General features: G+C 50.8%; 1 protein-coding gene across 1 annotated transcript in view; it reads left to right on the top strand.

The window, feature by feature from the left end:
• Nucleotides 1-460: 460 nt before the first annotated feature.
• ACO2 (aconitase 2, mitochondrial) overlaps nucleotides 461-15,169 on the top strand; it is a gene marked incomplete at its 5' end in the record, with an annotated part of 15,584 nt that continues 875 nt past the window's right edge. The window contains 17 exons of the mRNA XM_010155235.1: nucleotides 461-527; nucleotides 672-814; nucleotides 1,727-1,985; nucleotides 4,157-4,249; nucleotides 6,189-6,347; nucleotides 6,735-6,885; nucleotides 7,731-7,835; nucleotides 8,092-8,183; nucleotides 8,448-8,553; nucleotides 9,650-9,807; nucleotides 10,844-10,917; nucleotides 11,593-11,704; nucleotides 11,897-12,019; nucleotides 12,223-12,378; nucleotides 13,591-13,782; nucleotides 14,590-14,722; nucleotides 14,997-15,118. Of these exons, the coding sequence (XP_010153537.1) occupies nucleotides 461-527; nucleotides 672-814; nucleotides 1,727-1,985; nucleotides 4,157-4,249; nucleotides 6,189-6,347; nucleotides 6,735-6,885; nucleotides 7,731-7,835; nucleotides 8,092-8,183; nucleotides 8,448-8,553; nucleotides 9,650-9,807; nucleotides 10,844-10,917; nucleotides 11,593-11,704; nucleotides 11,897-12,019; nucleotides 12,223-12,378; nucleotides 13,591-13,782; nucleotides 14,590-14,722; nucleotides 14,997-15,118 (2,245 nt within the window). The remainder of the gene's footprint in view (nucleotides 528-671; nucleotides 815-1,726; nucleotides 1,986-4,156; nucleotides 4,250-6,188; nucleotides 6,348-6,734; nucleotides 6,886-7,730; nucleotides 7,836-8,091; nucleotides 8,184-8,447; nucleotides 8,554-9,649; nucleotides 9,808-10,843; nucleotides 10,918-11,592; nucleotides 11,705-11,896; nucleotides 12,020-12,222; nucleotides 12,379-13,590; nucleotides 13,783-14,589; nucleotides 14,723-14,996; nucleotides 15,119-15,169) is intronic.

Here is a 15,169-nt window from a genome sequence, read left to right as displayed (position 1 = left end):
GAGACTTTCAGAGGATGTAAGAAATGTGTGTGCCAAATCCTTGGAAGAATTTATGGAGGCTGGCCTTTCAGTTTTCAAAGCTGCACAGAGCCTTTTAACCCCGTGCACTGACCTGTCTCCTCCAGGTCAGGTGCTGTAAAGGTGTCCCGCCACAGCCTGCCCTTCTCAGGCTTTCCTGTTCTTGCCAGGGAACCGTCTTAACTGTGGAGGCTGCCAAGCAAAATTTGGTCTTTTTAGGGGTTTTAGTGGCATTTTCTGCTGCTGTGTTCAGCCAACAGTGCAGTCCATCTACCCTGCTGTTAATTCACGTGTGGGGCAAGTGCAAGGCTTTTCCTAGGGGAAAGGTGAGGATGCCTTTGGGAGAGCAAAGATAAATAGGACGTGGATCTGTGCAGCCAGGGGGGCGAAGCCAACGTTTGTTCTGCATCTTGCCTCTCTCCCACTCTGCGTTACGTCGTAGGCCAGGCACCTACACTGGAGACACTCCAGCTGGCGCTGAAACATGTCTCACCTGGTGTGGGAATACGGTAAGCTTTGCAATGATGAGTAGGGACCCTGCATAGGGAACTTGTATGTGACGGGGGAATCCCAGGAATAACAACTGAAAAACACTTGATTGATATTTTATAGTTATTTTCAAGGTTTCAGTGCTAATACTCTCCTTTTTCCAGCATGTCTTGAATAGCGGGGTACGACGCTACCATGTTGCTCCCGTCCTGTGCCAGCGGGCCAAGGTGGCCATGAGCCACTTTGAGCCTAACGAACACATAAATTATGAGAAGCTGGAGAAGAACATCAACATTGTCCGTAAGAGGTAAGGGTTGTGTCCCCAGGTACTGGTGGGGCACTGTGGGAAGGGGTGAAGGTTATGGTGAAGCACTGCAACATGCAGAGAATCAGGCCAGTGCAGAGGAGGTACTAGGAAGGGCACTGTCCTCTTTGTTTAATGCCTTCTTTGAGGAGCCTTCACGTTGGCCCTTGCTGCTTTCTGGGCAAGCAGCGCGTGGGCAGTGGTCATTACAGGCTAATGCTCCTTTGCGCTGCATTTCGACAGTAAGCGTTCTCCTGTGTTCCGCTGTAGGCGTCAGGCATGGAAGGGAGGGCTAGGAATTCGTAGCATATGTAAACACCATGACCTTAATCTACTGATAGAGGCTTGTGTGTCTGCTAAGGTGTCGTTCCTGCTCTGCTTACCTTGGCAGTGGTTTGTACGACGTGTCCTTTGTTAAGTGCGGTAGCTCTCATTTCAGGTCACTGTACCTACTTAGTTACTTCTCAGAAGATCTCACCACTGACATAAATAGGTTCCTCAACTGCTACAGCTGCAGGTTGAAAGGTCTGAGGTCATGAAACTTTGCTTAGAGTACTTGCTTGCTGCGGGATCTGGTATTTGTGAATTGAGTCTGACCTCTGTCTCACCTCCACGTTTGCTGTCCTGAGGTATGGCTCCAGAAACCAGCAGACTCAATGTTTCCCTTACTGTGTAGAAAGAGTTGAAGAGAAAGCATAAAGTGATATCAATCCGTATACTTTTAAACTTTCTGGACTGTGCCCTTGTTTTAGCTGGCTGCCAGTTGATATTTTAGTGCTGTCGGAGGAGCACGCCAGTTTCTGTGTGCTAACAGGTCTTAACGGCCTGAGTGATACAGGGAAGTGTTCTGTTACGTGTTTAAAAGGGCAGATCTTGAAGTACACAAGATGCAGATACTAAAATTCTTCTCCCCAGGCTTGACCGTCCCCTGACCTTGTCGGAGAAGATCGTATACGGACACCTGGATGACCCAGCAAAGCAGGAGATCGAGCGGGGCAAGACCTACCTGCGCCTGCGGCCAGACCGCGTGGCCATGCAGGATGCTACCGCGCAGATGGCGATGCTGCAGTTCATCAGCAGCGGGCTGCCCAAAGTGGCTGTGCCTTCCACCATCCACTGTGACCACCTCATCGAAGCCCAGTCAGGTGGCGAGAAGGATCTTCAAAGAGCCAAGGTCGCTACTGCAGACACTTATTTTTGGTTTGGGGTTTTTGCCCAGCGGGAGAGCCACCAATCAGATATGGTAACAGACTGCCTGCGGTGGTCAGCCCTGCAGATAGAGAGATGCAGCAAAGAAACCAAGTAAACGCATCTCTGGGAGTTTTCAGCTGAGATTCATCCACTGCATGGTTTAAAGGACTCTGAACATAGGACAAGCTAGCCTTGATCTGTTCATGATGGAAGTCTGGGTCATAGGTTTGTTCTAGAGAGCAAGAAGGTATTTCAGCAGAGGGAAGAGGAAAACTCTGTTTCAGAGGGGGAAACAAGGAAGACAGATAATTCTCTTGAGCAATGTTCTCTATGCTGCAGTATGGCAATGAGAAAAACCTCCTGAACACGTGTCTGCCTTGCACTGGTGTGTCCTGTGAGTTGGGAGCATGTAACTGCTTTCATTTCCCAAGCCATTTGCTAGTAGTTAGCTGAAAAATGCTAACTGAAGCCTGTGCAGCTTTCAGGGCTAGTGAGGGGAGTATAAATGTGTATAGAAGCATGGAGGATGTTGGTTTTTATTTGGGAGTTTCAGTCTGGTGTTTGACCAAGTGCTGATTCGCTGCCTCTCTTATACTTCCCACTGTTCTACTGCTTATTCCTCCGCAGGGGGTTCTGTTAAATACAGACACGTTCACCTCTGTCCTACATACCACAGTGCATCTGCCAGGGGAGAGCAGCTCTTAGCACAGCAGGGAGGTGGGGGAGAACTTGTTACTCCAAGTGGACCTAGCCTGAGTCCACTGTCGGAGCCTGGAGGAATTCTGCCTGGGATGCTGATACCAGAATTTACAAACGGTGAACAGTTTGGGAGGGTTCGGCTGCATTCTAAGGTTTTAGTCCATGTCTGTTCTCAGAAGCCTCTGATGTTGAAGTAACTGCTTCTGGCTTCCTCCTTCAGGCCACAGTAAAGCAACTTAGACCACTCAGGACTGAATTTGGGGAAGTTACTGCTGCGCTTGTCTCAGTCCTAAGTTGTGCCCAAGTGGTGCGATTAAGAATTTGGGGCTTATTAAATCAGACAGTTTGTTTTCTTCCTTTACCTCCTGTCTTCCCCTTCCCCCTATTCCTGCATTTGTTCCCCATGGTGCAGTCATAGTGGCTGCAGCCCTGAGCTGAGCCGTGTCCCTCCTGCCATCCGCTCTGAGCAGAGCAAGTAAAGGTCCTGCCTCCGAGTGGGTTATGCTCTGCCAGTTGGCACACGATGAATGCTGGCAGGCCGGAGCGTGGTTTGGATCTGCTCCTGGCACATCAGCGTGCTTTACTGGGGGAGGGATGCACAAACAGAGTGAAGTGACCCGTCTCCTGGTGGAAAACGAGGCTTAAAGAACTGCTGCTGCCTCATGGGAAACTTGAGCAAATGTGTGCTGAGACAATTCTTCCATTATCTCCAGTTTCCCCTTTCTCTTTATTCTGGGGCGTAGCTGTGTGAGAGCAGCCTTTAAGAAACTCTCTCCTCCTAGTGCTTATCTTATCTGCTCTGCTGCTCCTTTGCCAAGAACCGTCAGGACATGCTTCCTTGGCAACCGTGGTTATTCTTATGAGCAGTTTTCACGCTGAGAGTTCCACCAGAAACGGTGGTGGTGCAGCAAGAAGGGCGGCATTGTGCGGGTCTTAAAGGGAAGGACTTGGGGAATGAGCTGTGACACCCATGAACTCCCCTGGCAGCGAGCGACCTCCCGTTCCAATCCTTCATCTGTCAAAGCCAAAATGCTTATCTAAGGGGTTTGAAATGCCTGCAGAGCATCTGTAAAGCAAAAGGAACAGCTGGTAGAGAAGGAAGGAGAGGGAAACAGGTTACAACCATACAAGAAATGAGCAGTTTTAAGTGCCTTATTGGCAGGGTTTTCCTTGAATTTTTTTTCCTGTGCTGTTTGGAATTGGAAACTTAAAAAAGATGCTTTAGTAGAGCTACAGGTGGGATGAAATTAAACGGGCTGTTACAACTGTCACCGGCAAAGAGTTTTGATCCCTTTTGGCTTTTCGGGAGCGATGCGCACCTCCCTCCAGCCGCCGCCCAACTGTGGAGCAAACTGCCGGCAGGCACGGGAGGGAAGGGAATGTGTTGGAATGAGCCCTCAAAGCACGGAAGAACAAAAGGTGTGATTAATACTCTGCTTCTCCCTGCATAAACAGGACATAAACCAGGAGGTCTACAACTTCCTAGCGACGGCTGGTGCTAAGTATGGAGTGGGATTCTGGAAACCCGGGTCGGGAATCATTCACCAGGTAAAGCATTTGGTCTCCGAACGTGGCCAAGGCTCTTTGACCTTACGGTGAAGGGGGATGTGCAACCCACTAGAGAACTTCACCAGCTAAGGGAAACAACTTGCTTTCCTCGGGGCAGTGAGGCTTCCCGCTTGCTCTCTCACGCTTATCTTGACAACAGTGGTTTTTCTTAAAGGTTATTCTGGTTAGGCTGTAACCTGATGCGTGATTAGGTAGTGCCAAGAGCATGCCATGTGAATCACGGAAGCCTGAAATATCTTAACTGCTGCGGGCTGGCTCCTCTTGACTGGGACGCCACGGTGAGGCCCTGAAGCTGGCTATGTAGGGCTAATGTGAATTGCTTTCCGTGGTAAGGAAAGCACCTTTGGGGACACTTTTAGGGCTGTTTTGTATGCGTTTGGTTCCATAAAACCCAGGAGAGTATATACAGACACCAGCAGCGCAGCTTACTTTAAACACTCCAGAATGGCAACATGTAACGAGTTGCCATGTGAACTGACAAAAACGCAAACCAGTTTCCAACAGTTTCCAAGCACGAGATTCTCTTGTTATAGAACTTGCACCTTACGGCTGTCCTAAAATAACTTGCCACTTGACGAGGCTTTTTGACAAGCCTTGCCACTTTGACAAGTTTTTTTAAACTCCCAACCCTGGCAGGGTTTCCCTAACTGGCTCTTGGTTGATTTGCCTTGTGGGTCCAGTAGATGTTTTCCCTTGTTCCCCTGAGTAGTGGCAGGCAGTAAATATTGCAGTGCAGCAGGAAGCCAGAGGAGCGGAAAGGAGCATGGATGACGTCCTGTCAGCAGGGCACTGCGACCAGGTGTGGTCAGGAGCTCTCTGCTCTGTTTTCTTGGCCACAAAATGAGTTACTAAGGTTACTTTAAATTGGTGTGACGCAACAGAAATGGAATAGGTGAACTCTCCAAAAGGTTGTGGGAACACCTCGGGTCACTTGTGCTCTGAAAACCACTTGTAACGCTGTCACGTGGCAATGTAGCTCTGTGCCATGGTTAGTGGCTTTCCTGTGGCTGGAAAACTCAGTCGTGTTGTATAGCTTCAGAGTCCAACTCTGGCAAAGTGACTCCTTGAAAGCGACCTTTCTCATGACCTTCCCAGTGTATTAATGTGAGCTACAAGCAAGTAAAGCTGGAAGGATTAGAGGCAAACCCTTGGCCTTCTTGATAAAGGGCCACCGTAGTTCTGTCCAAGCTGTTCTGTAACGCGTGTGCCGTGAGTTCCGCACTTCCCAGAAGGGCTGTCCGTAACGTTGGTAAGGCACGTACGCAGCGAGAAGCTCCTTAGGTGGAGTTCTCTGCTGCGTACCTACCATGGAAAACTCATCGGCTTTCATTAAAGAACCGGTTTGTGGCTTTGCTTGTTGAAGAGTCTTGTGTGGAATCTTAGTGGCAGTGAGGGGGGGGCAGCCTCGTGCTGTATTTGTGAGGGGTGGTTCTATGGGATTAGGTTTTGGCTGGCAGCATGGATTGGAGGGGCCTGTTGGTGTTCTGCTGTGGGAGCATAAAGTCTACAAAAGGTCTCGCTAGAGCCGGATAGGTGACCTGGCTTGCTCAGCAGTTGATCGAGGGTCTGGAAACTAAAAACCACTCTTGAGCCCTAACAAAGGCAGCACCTTAGTAAAGCCTAAACCGGAAGGAAGGGGTCTTCCAGGGGAAAGAAATGAGGTAATTTTTAAGGTTTCCCTGCTATTCTGGGATAAGCAAGGATCCTTGGGCTATGACTTGGTACCTTATTCTGCCATTACATCCTCCACAAGATGTTGGGAACACAAATGAATTTACAGCCCAGAACAAATGCCATTACTTTCTTGTTGCTGAAATCTGCAGGTAAAAACCAATCTAAATTCTTGTTCTTCTTTCTTGCTGTTTTCCTCTTCCTTTCCCAACAAACAATCGAGCAAACAATCCATTGTTATTTTCAGATCATTCTGGAGAACTACTCTTACCCTGGGGTTATGCTGATCGGCACAGATTCGCACACCCCCAACGGAGGTGGCTTGGGAGGAATCTGCATTGGTGTGGGTGGAGCTGATGCTGTGGATGTCATGGCAGGAATCCCTTGGGAGCTCAAATGCCCAAAGGTAGGAACAAAAGGAATACAGATCTTCCGTGTGAAGGGTGAGATCCGTAAGGAGCGTCACTTCCTGGCACTGTGTGCCATTACAGTCCTGTTTGTGGTCACACACCGGCTTGAACAGCTTGTCTGTGGTTCATTGGCAGCTCCGAGTTTCCATTTCCAGCCTTTTTATTCAGGGACTGAGAGAGATAGGTGAGTGGTGATCTCCTTTCCGCTGGCCCTGTCAGCCGTTTCAGCCCTTGTGCATGTGTTCGGATAATTCAGGATTTTCTCCTTTTTGGTATTATGACCACCCAGATTATTAGGAAAAATTCTGAGGGATTGTTTTGGCTGCTGAAAGGAAATGGTGTCAGTATTTCTTTACATTTTTTTCCCCATTAATGTTGCTCAGGTGATTGGTGTAAAACTGACTGGCAAGCTTTCGGGCTGGAGTTCTCCTAAAGATGTGATCCTGAAAGTGGCTGGCATCCTCACTGTCAAGGGTGGAACAGGCGCCATCATCGAATACCATGGGCCTGGCGTGGATTCCATTTCTTGCACTGGTAAGACAACACCAATCTCTTACCTGGAGTGGATTTGTTGCGGGAGCTGGGTGTTGAGTTGTCTCTGGAGGCTGGGAAGGGAATCAGGCAAGAAGTACCAGCTAACTGTGGCTTCTGAGTGCTGAGTCTGAACCAGCAAATACTGCAGCTGCCTGCAGTGATGCTAGTTAGAACCAAACTGGGAAGAGGGTCCTTTCCCTTGGCGTGAAGTACAGCCTTTGAGCTGGGCTTCTCTCCATCTGCATGGCTTAGCTACAGCTTGGAATATTTGGGTTTACAAACTGAGGAATTTGGGATTTTTCTTCTGTGAAATCAGAGGAACTTGCCCTGTGACATCTGCTTCCAGCTGGTTAGATGTAAACCAGCAGCTTCTACAGCTTCATTGCTGTGTCCTTGAAAGGCCAAGGTGATCCCAGTGCCCTGAGCAAATAGGGGTGGTTTTTAATGTGTTCCGTGACCGGAAGCTTCTTACTCAACCCATTAAATTTCTCACGAATTTCTGGCCTTTCCAGTAAAGACAGATGAAGTGACAGGGACAGTTGTAGGTAGCAGAGACACTGCTTGCTGCTGTGAAAGTATCTGGTGCTCAGTGTAGCCAGGGGGTTCCCTGTCATCCCTTCAAGGATCTGCAAGAATCGCTGTAGCTTTCAGCTCCTTCCTCGCAGAGACGTCTGGCCGGGAACTGTAGGGGTGGGGCCAGCTGTTACCTAGCCAGTGTGTCCTGCCCAGGTTCTGTGGCTAATGCCCTGATCTCTGGGCTTTTCTGTCTTTTCCATGAACTGACAATGGGATGGCCTTGGACTTTGTCCCTGACCCTGTGGTCTCTTCTCCCACGCCTTCTCTAGGAATGGCAACGATCTGTAACATGGGAGCTGAAATCGGAGCTACCACATCCGTCTTCCCTTACAACGCTCGGATGAAGAAGTACCTGGGCAAGACTGGGCGAGCTGGTAAGAGGTTTGGGGGTTGAAGCAGGTAGAACTGTGGGTTCCAGTGAAGGTCTGTTCTGAGAGCAGCATCCTCCTGCAGCGGGGTGTGATGTCGTTTCTGACCTTATGTGGTCCCGTAGGTCACCTGGTACAAGCGAGGAGTCCGTAGATGAGCTATACGGAAGTATGCGGTGGAACCCTGGTGTTTAGCCACTCCAGGCTTTTTCTTTCCCCTCACGCTTGCTGCGCTTCTCAGCTCTCTTCTTTCTCATTCCAGACATAGCTGCGCTGGCAGACGAATTCCAGCAACACTTGGTCCCGGATTCTGGTTGCCAGTATGACCAGGTGATAGAAATCAACCTCAGTGAGGTAAGGCTTCGGCCCCGCTGGGGTGCTGCGATGCGGCTCTGCTCCCCGGCTGGGAGTGTGACGTGCCACACCTGGCGCTGTGTTAGAATGTATGAAAAACACTCGGCTCTGCTTCACTGACAGCTCCTGCTCCCGCGTTTGTGTAGGAGAATCCTAGTTAAACACCTTCCAGACAGAGCTATGAAAGGAACTGATTTGCTGCTGTGTTTTTTGGGGTTTTTTTCTTGCTACTGTAATTTCTGACTTTGTCACTGTTTCTTAAAGCTGAAACCGCATATCAATGGACCTTTCACACCAGACCTGGCGCACCCTGTGTCAGATATTGGTGCTGTGGCAGAAAAGGAGGGCTGGCCTGTTGATATCAGAGTTGGTGGGTAGCATTTGCTCTTTCCTCTGCCTTCATCCTCGTGGCATAAATGTCGCTGTCTTGAGATAAGCAGTTGGTTGCATAGCTTGGGATGCAATCCTTTAATTACTGCTGTGTAAATCCTTTGACTTTGCTGCTGTGTCATCTCTTCATGGCCATATGAATCTGCTGGGAAGAGTAGTGACTGCCTGGGCCAAGTGTGTGGGATGAGGTCTGGGATAGTTGAAGGGGTTTTAATCTCAAGAGGCAGACAAGTTTGGGTTTTTTTCCTTCTTGGAAACTTCTGAATGATTGGGTCGACAGGAATGTTACTGTTAAAGAGCCCCTTTGTTAAAAACCTGTTGCATGGATTCGTTGCAAAGATCAGGAGCCGGGAGCACGACTGTCAGTCCTCCCAGCAGTCGGCTGTTGAGCTCCGAGGGCCCAGTAAAGTTAGCACCCTCTGTCCTAAAGAGCAGGCTTGGATGCTAACGTACTCGGCTTGCGGGACGGTAACCTGTCGGCTGGCTTCTCCAGTGTTGCTCGCTGGGGGATTGAAAAGTACACAAATACGTTGTAAAGGCCACATTTCTGGTAGGAAATGCAGGATTTGGTAGTGCTACAAATAGGATCAAGAGCAGCTGTAACTGAAGGATAACTTATTTTTTTCTGGTTAGCACCAGAATGCTGTCAGGACAGCATAATTTGTCCTCATGTGGTCTTCAAACCGTAACAAAGGATGCTTGCTTTTCATCATTTCCTCCATTTCTTGCCACCTCGATTTGAAGCCTCTTCTGTCTTGGTGGAACAATACCTCTCTGGTTTGCTGAACCAAAGTGCAAGTAGGCGACACTCCAGTCCTGTAAAACGATAACCAGGCTGGCAACCGGGTAGCGTGTTCCGATTGTGCAACTTCCAAAGCTGGACAAGGGGTTGCTTGTGACAGCAGCGTCTGGCTGGGAGGCTTGGCGGTGTCGGTACCCGAGACGGTTTCAGATTCCTCGTCAGCAGAAAACGTGGTTCTCCCTTGCTTTCTCTGCCGAGAGATGAGTCAGGGAAAAAGATTCCTAGAACACGGGGGCTGCAGTAACCACCTCCCTATGTCTGTTGAACTCCACAGGCCTCATCGGCAGCTGCACCAACTCCAGCTACGAGGACATGGGACGCTCTGCAGCCGTGGCAAAGCAGGCGCTAGCGCATGGCCTGAAGTGCAGATCCAAGTTCACAATCACGCCAGGCTCGGAGCAGATCCGTGCCACCATTGAAAGAGACGGATACGTGAGTACGACTGTTCTTCACATGGCCCAACAGGAAATGTTAAACTCTCTCCCAGACAGCGCTTGGGAGCCCAGAGGTACCTAATGGAAACCTCTCCAACTTTATTGCCGGAGGTGCAATTAGTGATGTGTAGTAACCGCTCTCGTGTTACTACGCCTGCAGGTCCTGCTGTCACCTTGACAGTGTTCTGACCCGGTGTCTTCACTACCTGCGTGTATAGGAACGGGATTGGAACAGGACAGAGCTGAGACAGTGACCAGGAACTGGGGCCCTGAGGAGATAACCATATGCAGGGTGGGGGGTGCCTCATGCTCCTGGGAGTCTGTGGATGGCCATGGCTGACAAAGGGCCAGCACCCACCTGCTTTTCTCCAGTTTTCTCCTTTAAGAAGAGTTTAGCATGTGAGCAAGCCCTTTGTGGGAAGGAAGTGCCCATTCTACACTAAACTTACGGCAAGACTCGTGTTTGTTGGAAACAAAGTGTTTCTGTAGAGGTACCACCCCCTTAACTCTAATATTTAGTAAAAACTAGGCGCTGTCACATCTTGGGGACAAACTATGCATGTGTTTACACGTGGGTATGTCCAGCCAATGCTTAATGCCCCCTCCAGCAAGTCCACAGTCATACCTAAGAGCTGCCCTCTCCCTTGAATCGCTTGCTGAACGGAGCGAGCAGGCATGCACGCTTGCCTGAACATTCACCAGTTCTCGCCCTGTACGGACAGGAAGCCTGTAGGATACTAATCAGGCCTTTGCTGCCCTGCAGTCGGATATCTGCGAGTAGCTGGACCGTTCCATTTGAAGCCGGTAGAGCTGAGGAACATTGTGGCAAGTCATCCAGTGCTCTCCCCTAGTGTTAACTTACGGCCGTACTGGGATCAGACCCCATGTATTTATCAAAGTGACTCAAAACTTGCAAGCGAAACAAGGAAGGGGCTTTTTTCAGGCTCGGGGCTTTCTGTCAGAAGACAGGTGTCCCCTTCCCCTGGAAGAGCAGCCCCAGGAATTCGAGTAACAAAGCTGTTCTCTGCCCCCAGGCACAAATCCTGCGAGAGGTTGGAGGGCTGGTTCTTGCCAACGCCTGTGGGCCCTGCATTGGCCAGTGGGACAGGTAAAGTGAAAGACGCAGCCTGTCTTCTTGCTCCGGAAGGGCTTTGGGAAGCCAGATTTGGTTGGAGATGGGACACACTGGGAATTAAAAAGAAATGCTTGAAAGCCCGTTGGCCGTAGCTGTGCGATACGCACTGGAGGGGGAGAAAACAAACTGATACTGATATCAGACTGATACTGAGCCGTCAGGTGGATGAAGCTGTGGGATGGCCACAAGCATGGCCACGCCTGGAGGCTGCTTACGGCAAGCAAAAAATGGGGAGAGAGGGATTGGTTATCCGAGAGGGTGCACTGGTGTTTGTATGGCCCTTTTAAAACGGGAGGAGTGAATCAGTCCAATTGGAGTGGCAGGGAGGAAAATTCCCAATAGAAGGGATGGCAGCCGTGTTCCGGTGCGGCTCTGCCATTGCCAACGGTGGGATGTCCAAAAGCATTGTTCTTAGTTGGTGTCTAGACGTGGGCTATGAAAACAGCTCCAGGAATCGGCGTCGGACTTCTTTTGCGCCGTCCTTGGTTTCGAGCCTGTGCTTAAGGGAGGAGAACATGCCCAGGCACCGATTCATCTTTCCAAAAGATTGTGATTGCTACCAAAATCAAGTCGGGGGCTTTTAGCAGCGAGACATCTAGAAGCAATATTCCCTTTGGATTGGATTGACCATATTTGCTCCTTTCACAGGAAGGACATCAAGAAAGGAGAGAAAAACACAATAGTTACATCCTACAACCGGAATTTCACAGGTCGCAACGATGCCAATCCAGAGACTCATGCATTTGTGACCTCTCCGGAGGTAAGGAACAGCCAGAGCGGGGCCGTGGAATAGTTCAGGGAGTCTTGGGAGTCAGTTCCTCTGCCTGCAGGAGAGACCCGGCGTAGCTTGGTCTGCAGCTTGGCAGCTGGCTTTGAGACTGTTAGGTGTAGGGCTCCCAGCTGGAGGATGAGGGGTAGAATATGCCTTTGAACTTGTCCCTTTCTGTTTCAGATTGTCACAGCCCTGTCCATTGCTGGCACTCTCAAATTTAACCCCGAGACAGATTTCCTGACAGGAGCAGATGGGAAGAAGTTTAAACTAGAAGCACCTGACGCAGATGAGCTGCCCAAGCTGGTAACTGCTCGGTCTGGAGACAGAGGGAGGGAAGGCCTGGCACTAGTAGTGTTCTGTGTGTAGTAAGGGCAACTCCGTGCACTGACCTCTTCCCACGTCCTTGGTGTGAAAGCTGGAAGGGGCGCAGTTGCCTGTGTTGGCCTGTTCTCTTCCTGTGCTCCTGGGGACGGCTGACGCTGATGCTTTTCTTTCCTCTTCGGCAGGAGTTTGACCCGGGCCAGGACACCTATCAGTACCCCCCCAAGGATGGTAGCGGGCAGCACGTGGACGTGAGCCCTACCAGCCAGCGCCTCCAGCTCCTCGAGCCCTTCGATAAGTGGGATGGCAAGGATCTGGAAGACATGCTGATCCTCATCAAGGTCAGGAGCACGGGAGGGAACGCGGGCTGTGATGAGACCGCTCAACCAAGATTTGTACATCAATTGCTTGAAGCTTTGGATGTGCCTAGGAGTTATTCGTGATTCCCTCCTCTACAGCCAAGGTGGAGCAGGGATCTTCCAGGTGTTTCCTTCTGATACTTCTTCCTGTTATAACCAAGAGACTCTTCCCCTTTGGGCTTGTGGTTAGGGAATACCATGGGAAATGGAGCTTGTCGTACCACGTAGTATGATATACCCGTAGCATGCAGTCTGCAGAGTTCATCCTGGTTCTCACCTGCAGCGGAAAGGTGGATTAATTACCATCCCTAACACCTGACTGTTCTGGGATGCGTTTTGTCTGAAAGGAGGTTGTTAGAAACTTCTCAGCCATCAGTACGTGTGTTCTCTTCCCATTTTCTACAAAGAGAAATTACTCCCCAGTACTTAAACACTGCGTTTCGGCCTCTTAACGGAGACATGGGCACTACCCGTGATGAGTTAACAGGATGGAAATCTCAGTTAGTAGAGGGATGGGCTCCAAAATGCAATCCCTTGGAGGAGGATTGACCTTCCGGAACAGCAGAGTTGCAGGTACTCCCAAGGGCCACGCTGAGCAAGTGCCTGAGTTTTTTGACACAGGCAATTCTTTTGCAAGCACTTTGGGACTTGCCAGTTGGAAGGTCGTTATCTCTGGCTGGGAATTCTGTTCTTGCAAGCCGAGAAGGCTTATGTGCGGGTTGGAAACTCCTTTTGCAAGCACTTTGGGACTTGCCAGTTGGAAGGTCGTTATCTCTGGCTGGGAATTCTGTTCTTGCAAGCCGAGAAGGCTTATGTGCGGGTTGGAAACTCGGAGGAAACACTTGGCATCTTGCTGAACTCCCCCAGCAGGGAGGCAGAGCTGTAGCAAAAAGGGCTTAATTGCTCTTTGTCCCTGAAGAACCTGCTGCTGAGGGCAGTGAGGACGGGGCAGGGGCTCTCTCGGCTGAGCTCCCCTTTGTAACTTGCCCTCTGTGACAGGGATGTTCTTCCTACCCAACGCGAGGAGAATGGGCGGTGTTCTGCCTCCGAGCATCTTGGTTCTGTAACAGATGCAGTTCCCTTGGGTTCGTGCACTTAGAGAGAAGTGAGGATCCTTCACAATAAAAAGCCTTGAGGAAGGGCTGAGTCACTGATCCATCCTAAGACACATTCTCCTCTTCTGCCACCCTTCAGGTAAAAGGGAAATGCACCACTGACCACATTTCTGCGGCCGGTCCGTGGCTCAAATTCCGTGGCCACCTCGACAACATCTCCAACAACCTGCTCATTGGTGCCATCAACATCGAAAACGGCAAAGCCAACTCCGTGAGGAACGCGTTAACCCAGGAGTTCGGGCCGGTCCCAGACACAGCCCGTTACTACAAGGTGAGACCTGCCCCCGCCGCGTCTGCTGTGAGAGGGTGGTTACGCTTTATGCCGCCTGTGCCAAGACCGAGGATCTCGCCCTCCTGCTCTCAAGTAACAGCTGTGAATTCACTCGGTGTTGAGGCTTTTTCTTGGGGCTTACCCCGATGATGGCAGTTCCTGTAGGAGAGCCTCTCCCCACCTGCTCTGGGGAAGAGGGAGGAGGATCTGGTGACCCAGAGGGGACCAGAAATCACAGATGAAAGGGCAATAACTCCTTCAGGCACTGCACACCTCACAAGGCTCGGGTGTCATCAGGCTGCAACTAAACCTCCCATCCTGGAGTGTTGCACCTCTTGACTAGTCTGATGTTTAAATAAATGCTTATCTTGTCCCCTTCGTTCTTTAAAGCTCTCCTTAGAACCTCCAGAAATGTCCTTTTGCCCTCTGGGCAGGGGTCTCAGATGGGTTCTTCAGTAGACACAAGAGTTCACCGTATCGCTCCCAGCAGCAGAGCAGGGATCATGGCAGGTGCCAAAGCTGCTGTGGCACAGGGGTGTGGAAGGGAAAGGTGGCAGCAAGGATTTGCTCTGGGTCCCAAGGGCGGTGCCCCTCAGCCCTCGATAGCGAGGATGGCAGTGCCTCACTGCTGTGAAGCCCTTAATTCCTTCTCTCCTTCCCCGGGACCAAAGGGAGCCTTCTGGATGAAGGTGTCCTAGCACAGCAGTGGCAGTAGCCTGGCACTGAAGTTCAATGGGTGGGTGGGTATTTATTGTTAATTCTTTCTGGAGTGACTCCAGAAGTATAAACCCCTTTGTTCCGTCACAGAAAATGGGTGTCAAATGGGCGGTTATCGGGGATGAAAACTACGGTGAGGGCTCAAGCCGGGAGCACGCAGCGTTGGAGCCGCGTCACCTGGGGGGCAGGGTCATCATCACTAAGAGCTTTGCCAGGATCCATGGTGAGTGGTGCTTCCCCTGGGATGTGTGTAAAGAGGGCGTGGGTGGAAGCGGTGTTCACCTCGCTGCAGGGCTGTCTGCTCAGGGATCCAACGGTCCCTCCGGTTGGGAATCCTGTCCCGTACTTAGTGCCACAGCCGGTGGGTGTGCTGGTTTTGCCACAAAGACAGTCACTGTTGGAGGAATGCTGCTCTGGGAAGCCCTAGGCAGCCAGGAGGTGACTCCGGCCCCTGCGGCGTGTTGTCACAAGCGTGCTCGGTGGTTCGCTCTCTGCAGAAACCAACCTGAAGAAGCAAGGTCTGCTGCCTCTCACGTTCGCCGATCCAGCGGACTACAACAAGATCCATCCTGTGGACAAGCTAAGCATTGTGGGGCTGGCCAACTTCGCACCCGGAAAGGTAACTGGGTGTCTTGTCATGGCGCTGGGGGTGGGGGGGAGGGGCGCGCCG

This window comes from Eurypyga helias, unplaced genomic scaffold, assembly GCF_000690775.1.
Source record: "Eurypyga helias isolate BGI_N326 unplaced genomic scaffold, ASM69077v1 scaffold10107, whole genome shotgun sequence".
In the NCBI taxonomy this organism is placed as follows: domain Eukaryota; kingdom Metazoa; phylum Chordata; class Aves; order Eurypygiformes; family Eurypygidae; genus Eurypyga; species Eurypyga helias.
The sequence above is the reverse complement of the archived record's forward strand: the minus strand, read 5'-3'. Positions and strand labels throughout refer to the sequence as shown.